Here is a 15,047-nt window from a genome sequence, read left to right on the forward strand (position 1 = left end):
GAAGAAGATGGAGAGAGAAGAGAGGAGGTGGTGGTTGCAGATAGGCTTTGTCGTACTGTGGGTGATCGGCAGTGGGTTCGCCATGTCGGCGTCCCACACGTGTGCCTGCTTGCCGGTGCACGCATGGCGTCTCCAGGGTGTCATGTTGATACACTGACACACACCATGCGAATTCTTTTGGAACTCGTTGATCTGGTGTTTTAAGGAGGAGCATGAACCTGAGAGCATTTATTCGTGTCACTGAAGATCGCCGGATCCAAGGTTGAACACTTGAACGAGCGCATGTGATTGCTGATTGCTAGATGATGTTTTCTGATTCAGAGATTTTCCGAAGAAGAAGGGCAGAACCTGAGGAGCGTTCATTGGTTTCAGACTTTCAGTGGAGCCTGACAACTGAAAATGGAATTCAGAGCCACTGTGCTGTGTGTAGACAATCTCATCTCATCTCGATCACCTCATATTTCTTAGAACTTTCATCAGAAAGCCGAGCAGTAAGAAGCTCATGCCATACGAAGTTATCATTTTTTTTGAAAGAACAAGCAAAAGGCTTGCCTTTTTTTTTCTAAAAAAGAGGAGAGAAATGCGAGTTGGTCTAAACTAATGATCACAAGTTGATCAACAGGAGAAATGGAAATAAAATAGAATAGAATAAGAGAGAAAGAAATTCGTAAGAAGCATCGCATTTAGTTGGATGTTGATAGAACGGGATACATGGGAGCCCTCCTCACTGATTGCTGTATGCGGAAAGCCCAGGCACTCCAGCCAGCAGCCTTATCTGTCATGAACCCACTGTCCTGCCCGCATATGAGACCAACGGCGTGTATCCAATCTCCACCCATACTATACTGTATAAACGAGAAAAAGATCAGAACAATCTGCCCAAAAATTACACAGTGAAAACCAATTAATATGGGGGCAAAAAAGGATCGCATAATCGTTCAGTAGGAACCACTGGGATCATATCGAATTATCGATGTTCCACGATCGGATTGAACTTTGGCTGTTCATTACTTCCTGTTGGGGGACAGTTCAGATCAAATACTAGTACATTATATTATACGAAACATCTGAATTTCAAATAGTTTCTGAAAACAAAAGAGAAGTGTACTGCATGAACAAGTAAGAAGCATGGGCGTCTAACATTCTGCTCTACTGCTACCGCAAATGTGTCGTAAACATGACGTAAAGTCTGCAATTAGGGGGTTGTTCTCAAACTACTATAGCAATGTTGCATTCGTGCATTAGTCATGTCCCTTTAGGACCATCCCCTCACATCCATGCCATGATCCATGTGCCAGGCCCAGGCTAGGACATCCAAAGATAGGGGATGAGAGATGTGGTATGCAGCGGCTAGGCCCTATATATGTGCGCCTTGCAAGCATCTCAAAACACAAGCAACAAACTAGCAAGACTGCAAGTACCAAACTGTAGTGAACTAGTGATAGTCTGATAGACATAGGAAGGGGAGAGGGAGAGGGATGGGGAGGGATCAGGCAGCTGCAGCGGTGATGGCTCCTGAGAAGCTGAAGCTGTTCATGGGAGTGCTGGCCCTGCAGTTCCTGCTCGCGGGGTTCCACATTGTCACCAGGGCGGCACTCAACATGGGCATCAGCAAGATCGTGTTCATCGTCTACCGGAACATCATCTCCCTCGCCTTGCTCGCCCCGTTCGCCTACTTCCTCGAGAAGTTCGTAAACAGCCTTTTTTCTAACATAGCAGTGACTCATTTCTCGCTCCATGTTTTTTGAACTTGTCAGAGTGAATTTCTGATCATCTGCATATTTTGTTTCAGGAAAGACAGGCCACCACTCACCTTCTCTTTGCTGGTGGAATTTTTTCTGCTAGCGCTGTGTGGGTAAGTGAGACAGATTTTCCATGTCATTCTTTATCCTTTTTGTTGGATTCCTGAACTAAGTTTTCCTGCTATTGAATGATTATTGTTCAGGATAACTGCAAACCAAGGCTTCTATCTCCTGGGTCTGTATCACCTGTCACCAACCTACGCCTCTGCGATACAGAACACCGTCCCTGCGATCACCTTCGCCATGGCCGCTGTCCTCAGGTGCTAACTACTTGTCTGCACACAAGCGATGAGTCAAGTTTCCTTAACTAGGCCGGTTTAGTATGCTGCAGTGTTCACTGTAGTTTTTTTCAAGATAAGGAGTGTTCACTGAAGAATGTCTTTAATTGTGCAGGCTTGAGCAGGTCGACCTGAGCAGGAGGTATGGGGTGGCCAAGGTTGTGGGCACGGTGGTGAGCATCGGAGGGGCGACCGTGATCACCCTCTACAAGGGCCTGCCGCTGTTCCATCACAATCTCACCATCAAGTCACTCCTGACGCTGTCCTCCTCGAGCCCCATCCTCAACTGGACTCTCGGCTGCGTCTTCATCCTCGGACACTGCCTCTCTTGGTCCGGATGGATGGTTCTTCAGGTAGCCATTGCTCAGCACATGATCGCACACACTACATGTACATGCAAATCTCATTGATTTTGTGGAAATTTTTGCATCAGGTTCCGGTGCTGAAGAGGTACCCAGCCAGGCTCTCGGTTCTGTCACTGACCTGCATCTTCGGGCTCCTCCAGTTCCTGGTCATCGCGGCCTTCACCGAGGAGGACCTGAGCCGGTGGAAGGTCCGCTCCGGAGGGGAGCTCTTCACCATCCTATACGCTGTAAGCATCACCAACAAAACAAAGAACATGTGCAGTGTTACTCCTGTTTGATCTTGTACTGAAGAAAACGCCATCGATCTTTTTCCCGTAGGGCCTGGTGGCGTCTGGCGTCGCGTTCGCTCTGCAGATCTGGTGCATCGACAGGGGAGGCCCGCTCTTCACCGCCGTCTTCCAGCCGGTGCAGACCGTCGCCGTCGCCGTCATGGCTGCCGCCATCCTCGGAGACCAGCTCTACACGGGAGGGTAAGGGCACACGTGCGCTCGTACAGATACATTCGCGACAACAATGAGATAACAGGATCACATGGATCTCTGACAACAAACATGCCTGCGTGTACTTTGGCAGGATCATTGGAGCCGTGCTGATCGTAATCGGCCTGTACTTCGTGCTGTGGGGCAAGAGCGCGGAGAAGAAGAAGGCCGCCATGAACCACCAGGATCAGGAGCAGGGAGGAGGAGGAGGAGACATGACGAGGCACCTGCTCGGGGGAGACGGCGATGCTTCGGCGAAAGAAGAGGAAGCGCCGGCCATTGACATGCTGGCGTGACGATCGATCGATCATCCAGTCGATCGAGGGCATCCGCAGTTGTGTTGCATACTTGCGTTTGGGATTGTACGAGATGTGATCTCAACTGTTCCATTCAGGCAACCGAGAACAAGTGTGCATGGGTTGCCGGTGTGGAACAGTGGTCATGCTGCCGTGGGTCTGTAGTGTTTACTGTGCAAGTATAGGTAAGAAGCGTATATCGCCCAGAGTTAAATCCACTTCATGCTCTATCACAATTCACAAAGCAGTAGAGAGAATACAGCACAACGTAATGTTTCCTCTCTGATCTGATCGTAAATACAAGTCGTTTTAGGATTCCTGACGGTCGAATTTTCGTGTGTGTTACATCGAGGTCAGGATTTCCGACGATACTGATGAGGCACCTGGAATTAATTGGACTTATCTTACTATTATTAATTGGAGGCTCCTTTTGAAGTCTCTAGATGAAGCCATTAGGATTCTACATGGACACTCAAGAAAAAGAGAGAAATCATAGAAATTCTCACAAAAAAGCAAAACATCCGGTCATCAATCGGTAAACTCAAATCATCACCGCCATTGGATCTATTATATTTTCTAAAAAATTACTCATCTATACCATTATGAAAATAGCCTAAAATAACTCCCTAAATCAATATCTAATTACCCACCTATGCCATTATGAAAATAGCCTAAAGTAGCCCCCTAAGTCAATATCTAAATTACCCATCTCTGCCATTATATAAAATAAACTAAAGTAACCCCTAATCATCATCAAAATTACCACACTTATGCTATTATAAAAAAAATTAAAACAACCCCTAAATTTGCAGCTAAATTGCCCACCACTAATACTTCAAAAATAACTTAAAGTAACCTCTTAAATTTGAATCTATATTACCCACATATGCCATTTTTAAATAACACGAGGTAACCCTAAATTGATTCCATATCACCTTAATTAACAATATATACTAATATGTGATACTAAATCTTTCTTACACTATTACTATATGATATAATAGTTAAGGTATATACGCATATGTGTGTCGATATTTATAATGATACAAAGGAAGTGATGAGAATATAGATTTCTATGTTAAAGTTATAGCTCAAACTTAGGAACTATTAAACAAATTCAAGCATATACCTGCGATACAAATGAAAAGTAATAGATTATAAATATGGATGAAATTATTATAGATTAATTACTAATAAAATTTATAACAATCAGATGAAGATATATATCTATATACTTATTGTGTTCGAATATTTAACAAATGGGAGGTAGCTAAAGGTAATAGTTTTGTAGCCAGTGATCTTATTCTTTTCATTGAAGACTCTGCATTGGTTCTCACGAGACACACGCTAGAAAAAAAGACAAATTCTAAAAATTCTCACAAAAATAATAAGCATCGATCCTCCAAACTCTAATAATCATATTCATTGATCTATTATATTTTATAAAAAGTTACCTACCACTATCATTATAAAAATATTCTGAAATAAACCGTAAGCCTATATATAAATTACCGAGCTATACTATTATAAAAAATAATCTAAAATAACCCCGCAATCTTCTTACTCACGCATATCATTATAAAGCATAATTTAAAATGTCATTCTATATTTGTGTCTAAGTTACCCACATATGTCGTAATTAAAAAATAACCTAAAGTAAACACATAAATTTTAATCTAATTATCATGTTGCATCGTGCAGAAATTCCAAAAGTATACTAATATATGATTCTAAATTATCTATTTATGTCATTGTTAATATATAAATACTAAGTTAAGATATATGCTTACGATGAGTGTCATCATGTAGACCATTTATATAGAAAAAACAGTTCTTTTCAACTTCGTACCTGTATGTGAGAAAGTGATAAAAAAAGTATTGATTTTTATGCTAAACATAATATATGGAGGTGTGATACAAAATGAAAAAAAAAACTGTGAACGTGGATGAAAAAATGTACAGAGTAATTTTCAAATAAAATTAAGTACACATCTATATGGATATTATGTTGAAGTATTGAAAAAATGAGAGAGTAGAAGTTTAATTTTTAAATAATTTTTCAAATACATTAGTTTTTAAAAATATTAGTCCATACGGGAGCACGGGTTGATGGACTAATTGGATAAGCCAGATATAGCTTGGATTGTTCGCACATGCCAACGACAAAGATGATAATAGCGGTGATGCTGAAAGTTGATCCCATTTCAATCAGGTGCCTGTCCAGATAAATACGAGAGGTTCTCATTACGACGGTAGAGGCTTGACAGCGATCGTGTTGCTGCCCACAGGCAGAGCAGCAGGGACGGCCGTGGTCCGATCATGCGATCTTTATTGACGATGACACTAGAGATTTTTTGTCAACTATTCAAGTAGCAGGGACGGCATCAACATCGGCCGGGAACACCAGAAAGAACTGATTGGCTTTCGTTTAACTTAGATATATACCAGGTTTGATATGTACAATCTAATAAAGGTTTGCATTTTTTAAACAGCGGTACCTACATTATCTGAAGAAAAAAACAGAGAGCCAAGAAGGGTACCAAATGCAAGAAACAGAGGATCTAAATACTTGTGCAAATGAAACTAAGATTATGGACCTAATTAACGAAATAAAACTGCAGGTACAATTAGCAAAGTGATACAATTTTAAGTCCACTCGTAAAATGCTTAATCAGCTCATTACATTCTTTTTAGTTAGATTGGATCAACGACCGACTTTAGTTCTACTTTTCTTTTAAAAAAAGGCAAATTACCTATAGTGCACGTAAGTGTTCCTCTCGTGCCTCTATCTATGCTGCTCGTAAGATTCGGCGGTCCGACCGGAGGTTGAACTTTAATGGAACATGGATTTTTCACATATACATGTAACTACATGATCTATCTGCACCATTTATTTTGAAATCGACAATGAGATGAATTATGGATACGTGAGAGAATCATTGGTAAGTAAAAAATTTAACGGTTGGATAGATATCATGCAGGGAAAATGAACGGCGGAGATAACTAAAGCCTTTCCCAAGCCTAATGCCCGTACACCCCATAGTCATTCCGAAGATGTAGTGCAAGGCTTTGACATTCTTGTGTGCGTTTCTTCGTGCTATGATATTCTTTTTATCTTCGTATATTTTCGTGTTTATCACCACAAGTCCACAAAGCCGTGAGCGAGCGTAGTGGTCTTTCCATAGGTTTTTGTAACACTGTGTCCTGTGAAGATCTCATCTCAAAATCACAAACCCTAACAAAAAAAATATCTTGCTAGAGTTTGGGAGGACAACCAAGAGGAAGAAGAATGTCTCACTCAACGAATTGGACTGATCATAAATCAGGCACCCGAGGACTCGAGAACACACTCGATTGCGCATTAACATTTTCCCCTAAAACAAGAAGAAAGATCAAAATCAGGTCGCACTCGGTGTTTTCGCATGAGAACAGGAGTGCGTCCATCGATCGTACACGCATCAATCCGCATTAGTAGGCTTAACAGCCGCCTGCTCTGCTTTAAGAAGACAGCCGGACAAGGGGGGCACCGATCCGTCCTGGTCGACGACTAATGGCAGGGGCAACAACGGCGAACATGAGACGAGGTTCGTGATGACTGATGACAGGATGTCGCCGCCAGCCATGTGGGTCGCTGCCAGTGTCTCGTCTCCGGATGACAAACTGATCGATACCGCCGAGCTAGTTGATGCTATCGATCTGTTAAGACTGTTGTTAGTATTTTGGAGTGCTCTGTATTTGTATAGGAGTGTTAAAATACGTATGCTGATGACGATGACATGACGGTTCAATTGAAGACCCTGCTGCTGGGTGTGCATCCGACAAGATCCTACGAGCTGTCACGTTCCAAATTTTCTTTCTATGAGAGCAATAAATCTTCATAAGTTTTGGTGTCAGTATCCCACGGTTTCCTGTATTTTCAAAGGGAAACGATTCTATTATGTGGAGGATTGAAAGAACACATGAGAGTTGGAATACCGTCGTCTTTCCCCTTCCTTGTTTATATTTTGCCTGCAATGCAACAATGCAATGCAAGTGCTGCCGCTGCTGAAGTGCAACACAAGAAGCATGCAAGCGTGCGCGTGTCTGTATTGAATTATTTCGCTCGCGCGTGTGCTGTCGACCCGGCCGCCGGTTGCATCGCATATCATTGCGTTGCATGCGTGCTGGATCGGAGTCACCGATAGAGAGCTGATTTTTGAGGCGCCCTCTTTTAATCCCGATTTAAAGTAAGTCCAGTATGAAAAGGGTGTATTTGTAATCGGAACTAAAAGTCACCTTTTGTCCCGGTTCAAAAATCAGTCACTCGTGGGGAACCCTTTAGTCCCGGGTGAAAAAATCAGCTACCCGTGGGAGATCCTTTTATCTCAGGTGGTAAGAATAACCGGGACTAAAGGTCACTCTTTTAATCCCGGTTGGTGTTACCACTCGGGACTAAAACTCACGACACCAACCGGGATAAAATGGGGCCTTTTATCCCGGTTGGAAACTCCAACCGGGATAAAAGGATCCCTCACGGGTGGCTGAAAAAGAACTAAAGCCCTCGGACCCTTTTATCCCGGTTTGTAGTACCAACCGGGATAAAAGAGGGTCTTTTATCCCGGTTGGTGTTTCCAACCGGGATAAAATGGTCCCCCACGTGTGGCTGGGACAAAACTAAATCCTTCAGACCCTTTTATCCCGGTTTGTAATACCAACCGGGATAAAAGGGTCCCCACGAGTTAGTATAAAAGGATTGGATCCCCTGTATAGTTAGATGTGATGTGTAGGTGGAATGGCAAAGAAGTTATGCATGAGGCTTGAAGTTGTGGGTTCGAATCCCACGAACCGCGCACGCGCATATTTCACGTGAAAATTACGCGACTTGTAACTTGCGCGTGCGTATTTTATCCCGAATAGTTTTTCGAGAGATTTGCACCCTTCCAACCGGAACTGATACTCAGTTTGAGCGCGCGTGTGGCCGCGGACTCGAACCGATAAGGCCATAACTAGCTGATGGGGCCGTACAGCTCGTACTTGTGCCTCTAGGTCGCCTGCCCTGTCCGCGCACGCGCGCAAACGGACACTGGAAGACCTGGCCTGCACAGCACTGTCTGGGGTAGACGAAGCCGACCATGGATTGATCCAGCAACGATACAGTATGTCCCACCTCGATCTGACTCATGATAGCCTAGATGGATGGATCCACGCCACGCTCATTCATGGCGGGGAGGAAGACAACAAGCCGGGACAGATGGGGATGGGATGGGCGATCGGCTGATCGATGAGGTACACCGGCAGTTGCTGCGAGTGCTGGGCCTCATCACGGTGTCTGGCGTCGACCGCCGCGGTGGATTTGATGCGTGGCCGCTGGCCGGGCCGGCGAGCCGCGTATTCATGTCGCGCCGCTACGACGACAGGGCACACGGCAGCAGCTTTCGGATTGCTGCGTCTTTTGGTCGGAAGCTACGGCGTCGGCTCCACGTCTTGTCCACCACGTCCTCAGCTCCGCCCCCGGCCCGACACCCACACCGGCGCGGGAGATCGGGAGGAGGCCCGGCCCTCGTGCGGTCGGTCCCTTCTCCGATCGACCCTACCTGTGCGTCTTCCGGATCGATCAGTACGTACACGTTGCTGATCCATGCATATCAGTCTCGTCTCCGATCCGGCTGGCAGAGAGAAGAGCTAGCAGCGCTGACCACTCGCCGCCGGCAATGTCGGGGCTCGACAGGGGAGGAAGGGACACGCGTGGCAAGCTGATCTACAGCGTACTGTCGTTGGCTCCGGCAGCCCGGCAGCATGGCCCGGCCACCGCCGGTTTGCTGAACATGCAACCTCAGCATGCATGCATGGCTAGATGGACCTTCACATCCGCTTCACAAAAAAAAAAGGACCTTCGCATGCAAAGCTAGAGTGGCAGGCACGAATTCACGCAGATGCAGATTATAAACCTGACGAAAGATTGCACGGACTTTTTTTTGAAAAATTAGATTGCACGGATTATTATGCTGCAACGACATTCTCCCAACCTTTTATTTGGTTGGAGACACGGGAAAAGTTGTTCGCTGTACGAGACAACACAGAAACGAGTGTTCTCCAATATTTTTTTAATTTAATTTGCCTGCGAAATAAAGGACGAATAGTTTGTGTTTCACCGCGTTTGAAAGCTTGAGCCAACTACGGACTACCAAGCTTGATGCTCATGGTCTCAAGGCTAGCGGCTCTTCTTCTTCATTTTTATTAGGAAAAGACGTCACTACGACTTTGTCGGTGATAAAAAAAATGTTATATAGTCTATGATCCTACTAAGGGTGGGTTTGGCAACTGATTCTCTGCTGAATCCAGCATCAAACAGTTTTTCAGATAGAAGTGATTCTTTGCTGATTTTGTGAAGTGATTCTCTAAAATGAACTAAGAGACTGGGATAACTTATCCTGATTCTGTGAAGTGATTTTCCATCCTGATTGTAAGATTTTATGCTAAGGAATCAAAAAGAATCATTTTCAACCATGGAATTACTTCTCTCAAAAAATCAGCTCCCATTAAAAATTAAAATCAGATGGAGCTCTACCAACCAAATTTTAATAATAAAATATGAGAATTCATTGACCCAATGACATGCAATCTTGTAAAAAAACCAAAATCCAGAGAGAACTGCGGAGTGCGAAACAAACGATATTGGTGCAATGATGTCCAAGCGAAAGCTGATAGAGCCCTAAAAATAGCGAAAGCTAGTAGAGTGCTCGGAGATAGATCCGGGGAATTCAGTTGATTCATTGTCCAAGAAATGCAAATGGTGCGGTTCACGATGTAGCTGGGTCCAAGGGGGCTCCTGTATGAAGAACGGAAGCTGGATATGCACGGTGGTTTCCCGCCCATCAGGCTCATCTTCTTCTCCTCTTCCTCTCTACCAGCGCTGCCGGTTTCTTCTTCCCCAGCAAGCCTCCGCCCCCACCGCTGCCTCCATTGCCCTAGCCAGCGGCCGCCGCGCCGCCCACCCACCGTCCAAGGGAGAAGAAAGAGCACAGGAAGGAGAAGGAGAATCGACGGCCTGCAGCGCACGCACAAATCTTGAAGCGGTGGAAGCCAAGTAACTACGTGGCTTCTGGAAGCCCGATAGGATCGGGTCTAGGGACTCTTTTTTAATAATAAAATCATCCTTCATCTTTCTATGTTGAAGGCCCAACACATGAATGTAATACCAGCCCAGTTATACAAGAATCGACTCCCGGGCTTATATTTTCCACGTGGATTAGAAGCCTACTGGGCCTGATAGCCTGAAGGCCTCAAGATTCCAATTGGGCCTTCTGTTGCACGATTGAGATCACAAAGAAATGAAGAGGAAAGCAAACAAAATGGGAGTCACGAGCTAGGGGTCTTTTCGTAATTCCCAAGGGGCGCATCTGGCCTCGGTGGATCCGCCCGGCGGCGGAGAGAGCCAGGAGCCCAGGAGTAAACAGTATTCATCTTTAATCCTCAACGTACTCTGTATTTGTAGAAAGATACAAACACCTCGGTCTCCAGTTAAAATTCAAATAATCTAGTTGATCCGCTGCAATTTGATCAAGGGGCAATCAGTCAAAATCAAATATAAAGAGTATTGGAAGCTAAGCTCAAATACAATAGAGTAATTTGTATCTGAGGCTTCTGAGACGGCCATTTTGATTCAAAACGTCGGTGGAATGACCATTTTACAGTACAAATATGGGTCAAGGGTTTTTTCCACAAAAAAAAACTTGGATCAAAGTACAGAAAGGGACCTAAAGATAAAATCGCAACCTACTAGTTTCTCTCGCCTGCCACCAACCCACTTCCTCGGGGCTTCATATTCCTCGCCGTCGCGTCCTAACACAGGCAGCGATCACACGCACCAAAACATATAGCGATGGCGACGGTGAAGCTGAGCTCCCCGGCCACAGGCTTGCTCGCTGGCGGCCGCACCCGCCGATCCGCGCCCGCCCGCCGCGCCACGGTGATCCGCGCCGCCGCCGGCTCCTACTCCGACGAGCTCGTCTCCACCGCGGTGAGCGCCCCCCGCCAAACCCTACATCCCTTTTTCCAGAATTGTTGTCCGTCAGTGGGAGTCGATTAACTGCGGGAGGATCTGTTTTTTGGGTTGTTGCACGTGTAGTATGCGGCGATCTGTGATGTGGTGATGGTCCCTTGTTGGTATCTGGTGATCTGTGAATAGTGACGGGGACTTTTCGGCAGGACTAGGTTGGTGGGGGGAGAAACCGAGTCTTTTCTTGGTTTACTCGATTTTAATCAATTTTAGGTTGAAAATTTTCGTGGTAGCTATTTATCTTCTCTTTCACAACGTGGTATGCGTTTCAGAATCTAGGGCGATGTATAATTCAGTCACATGATGTTTTACTTAAACGCAAGCTACCTTACTCATCTCATTGTTTCCATGCAATCAACATTAAGATGACTTAGATATGTTTAATTAGGTGATGTGTAGATATATTGTTTTATTTAAAGATGTAAGCTGCAGTGCAGAAAGTCTTCTACTTGTGCTTGTATCAGCAATTCAGCTCAAATATCCCTTGGAAATATGCTTTGTCGAATACTTGAATCAGATTGACAAGGTTTACTTTACTATTCCTTGTCTCTCCTAGACTTCGAATTGGTTATCATGTGAATAGTGTGCTTATTGACAGGTGTTAGTTTTGATGAACTCTTTACCCCCAGCAATGCACCCACTGTCTGTTACTGCTACTTGTGTCATCCAGTTATGGTTAATATGATTTAGGACTGTCTTGATTGTCTGCCTTTGGATGGCACTTAAAGATTAAGTGCATTTGATTGCTTCAGTCTATCGACAACTTTTCTGTTAGCATAGACTTCAGGGGATGTTGATCTGAAGACAATCTAGGGTCACCAAAATGGTTCAAGGAATTAAAGGCAATACAAGTTTTTGACTTATTGTTCCATTTTTTGCTACTTTAGTGTAGCTACTGTATATCTATTTGTTAAAAATTAAAATGCTGATGTGGGATTCCGTGCAGCTGATTAATGTTTCAATGCAAGGATCTTCAATATACACAACTTACACGAACTGCTAAAGTAGAATTTTAGTAGTTTTAATCTGATTCTTCAATTTTGTTGAACACAGTGTGTTTTCTTTTACACTCTGTCCTCTGTACTGTGGATACATTACAGCTTATGTGATATGAGCTGTAATGCTTCTTTCTTTTTTTTGTATCCGATTAGTGCAAGCATGTCAACCATACTTTGAGATATGTGTTTCAGCTAGTGGAATCAACACTCATGATTGTTCTCTGTGCAGAAATCTGTTGCTTCCCCTGGGCGTGGTATTCTGGCAATTGATGAGTCGAATGCAACATGCGGGAAGAGATTAGCGTCCATTGGTTTGGACAACACAGAAGCTAACCGCCAGGCTTACAGGCAGCTTTTACTAACAACTGCTGGCCTTGGCGAATATATTTCTGGTGCTATTCTTTTTGAGGAGACTCTTTATCAGTCAACTACGGATGGCAAGAAGTTTGTTGACTGCTTGAAGGATCAGAATATCATGCCTGGCATCAAGGTTGACAAGGTATGTGTGTCGTGATTTGATGATCATCATGTTAGTTCACAAAATGCTGCTAGCATTATGATTCTCATTACTTGATTGCTTTGGTTTCATGAATTAGGGTTTGGTTCCACTGCCTGGATCCAACAATGAATCGTGGTGCCAAGGTCTTGATGGTTTGGCTTCAAGGTGTGCTGAGTACTACAAGCAGGGGGCACGCTTCGCAAAGTGGTTCGTTCATACTTTCACTATGCATGTGTCAACTAATCTTATTGGTGTTTTGTTTCTAAAGTTGCTAACTTTCTATGGTATATTGATCTTCTCCAGGAGGACTGTTGTTAGCATCCCTTGTGGTCCATCTGCATTAGCAGTCAAGGAAGCAGCTTGGGGACTTGCTCGATATGCTGGTATTGCTCAGGTAACAAAATAAACTTGCAACTGTGGAAACATCTTATGATAAAGTTTTCAGGCTGTTCGTTTGTGCTGGCTGCATAGGTAGCTGCAGCTGCACGGTATAACAGGCCCACAGGTTAGCCTCATGCTGCTCACTTGGTTGTTGCAGCTGCAGCTGCAGCGCTGCAGCAGCAATCTCTACCGAACACTCTCTTTGTTTGATGGCTCATGGAGCTTTGATGAACAACCTTATCTGTATTCATTTGAACACTTGTGCTGATACTCATTAGTCACGCACTCATGCTGCCGTTAAGGCATGGTGTTCGAATGGATTGAATGCAGGTCAAAGCTTTATTTAGACATGGATGCATCAAACAGGTTTTGTTTTTTGTTGAACCTGTTATGTTTCTAAAACATCTAATGGAGGTTACTATGTTTAGGCACCTTTAACAAGTTAACATGCACTTTTATTAGAGCTGACCTTTTGTTTCAAAAAAAAGAGCTGACACTTTTGTTTAAAAAAAAAAGAGCTGACACTATACAAGTATTCTTGAAGTGAAGGAAAAAAAAAGAAAGCATAGGAGTACATCATAATAGTTACTACAGACTTTTACAGCTCGATGTAGCTATGTGATCTAATACTTTGCATCGTTCAGAAATAATTTGTCATCTTTGCTTATCATGTTTCAACATGAATAATCTGCAGGACAATGGGTTAGTGCCTATTGTGGAGCCAGAGATCCTTCTTGATGGAGACCATGGGATTGAGAGAACTCTTGAGGTGGCAGAGAAAGTGTGGTCTGAGGTATTCTTCTACCTGGCCCAAAACAACGTTTTGTTTGAGGGTATCCTGCTGAAGCCCAGCATGGTCACCCCTGGAGCTGAGCACAAGGAGAAGGCTTCTCCAGAAGCCATTGCGAAGAACACGTTAACAATGCTTAGGAGGAGAGTGCCACCTGCTGTTCCTGGAATCATGGTATTGTCTTCACTCTTGGAGCAAAAGTTTCCATACGGAATCAGATCAAGAATGTTATAACTCTGATTTCTTCTACAGTTCCTTTCTGGTGGACAGTCCGAGGTTGAGGCAACTCTGAACCTGAACGCGATGAACCAGTCCCCGAACCCATGGCACGTGTCTTTCTCCTACGCCCGGGCTCTCCAGAACTCGGTGTTGAAGACGTGGCAGGGGCGCCCCGAGAACGTGGAGGCGGCACAGAAGGCCCTGCTGGCGCGCGCGAAGGCCAACTCACAGGCGCAGCTCGGTCGCTACACCGGTGAGGGTGAGAGCGATGAGGCCAAGAAAGGCATGTTCCAGAAGGGCTACACCTACTAATATGGCAGAGAGATTTCCATGAGAAACACATGTATCGTTTTGGTGTCACGGTTTTTTGAACACTTTGAGTGAATAATCACCAACTTGTTGCCTTGTTGGTGCCAGGGACTTCTAGCACCATTAGCATTTGGAGAAACCTTAGAGCTTCTGAAGTATCTTGAGAATGAAACTTACTGTATGCATACTCTGAGAAAGTTGATGTATTCCAAGCTGGTTAATTCAGTCCTATTTGCAGAATGGTTCATGCCTACTGCCAAAGCGAGCAAGCATCTCATTGGCAGGAGGCCGAGCTGGTTGTTTTTTGTTTGGAAAAAGACTGGTTGCGTTTTTTGCTGGGCCCAATAGGTCCGAAGCGCGTGTGGACAGTCCTGAAATGGAAAAAAGAAAGGTGCCCGTGTAAAAAAGCCCACAGAAATAATTTTTTTGAAACATTAGCCCACAGAAATATCGTGCACCCTCTTTGGGCCCATGTTGATAGCCAATGACAGCTCGCCAAGTCAGGACCCTCGCGGGCCCAAAGCAGCCGTCCATTACCGACGTTCGAACTGCGGCCACGTCGCCCTCGCCTAGCACAGGGCCCGCCCGCGTGC

The 15,047-nt window shown here is 44.6% G+C and overlaps 2 protein-coding genes across 2 annotated transcripts; both read left to right on the top strand.

The window, feature by feature from the left end:
• Positions 1 to 1,300: 1,300 nt before the first annotated feature.
• LOC117855139 (WAT1-related protein At3g18200) lies at positions 1,301 to 3,503 on the top strand. The gene is made up of 7 exons (XM_034737423.2): positions 1,301 to 1,687; positions 1,793 to 1,855; positions 1,946 to 2,062; positions 2,196 to 2,433; positions 2,514 to 2,672; positions 2,764 to 2,915; positions 3,019 to 3,503. Exons 1-7 carry the CDS (start codon positions 1,479 to 1,481, stop codon positions 3,218 to 3,220), a joined length of 1,140 nt encoding a protein of 379 aa, XP_034593314.1. The 5' UTR covers positions 1,301 to 1,478; the 3' UTR covers positions 3,221 to 3,503.
• Positions 3,504 to 11,009: 7,506 nt separating this feature from the next.
• Positions 11,010 to 14,679, top strand: LOC117854880 (fructose-bisphosphate aldolase 3, chloroplastic). Its single transcript, XM_034737142.2, has 6 exons — positions 11,010 to 11,219; positions 12,486 to 12,755; positions 12,853 to 12,962; positions 13,059 to 13,149; positions 13,831 to 14,100; positions 14,179 to 14,679. Exons 1-6 carry the CDS (start codon positions 11,082 to 11,084, stop codon positions 14,455 to 14,457), a joined length of 1,158 nt encoding a protein of 385 aa, XP_034593033.1. The 5' UTR covers positions 11,010 to 11,081; the 3' UTR covers positions 14,458 to 14,679.
• Positions 14,680 to 15,047: the final 368 nt, after the last annotated feature.

The sequence above is a fragment of the Setaria viridis genome, chromosome 5 (assembly GCF_005286985.2).
Source record: "Setaria viridis chromosome 5, Setaria_viridis_v4.0, whole genome shotgun sequence".
In the NCBI taxonomy this organism is placed as follows: Eukaryota; Viridiplantae; Streptophyta; class Magnoliopsida; order Poales; family Poaceae; genus Setaria; species Setaria viridis.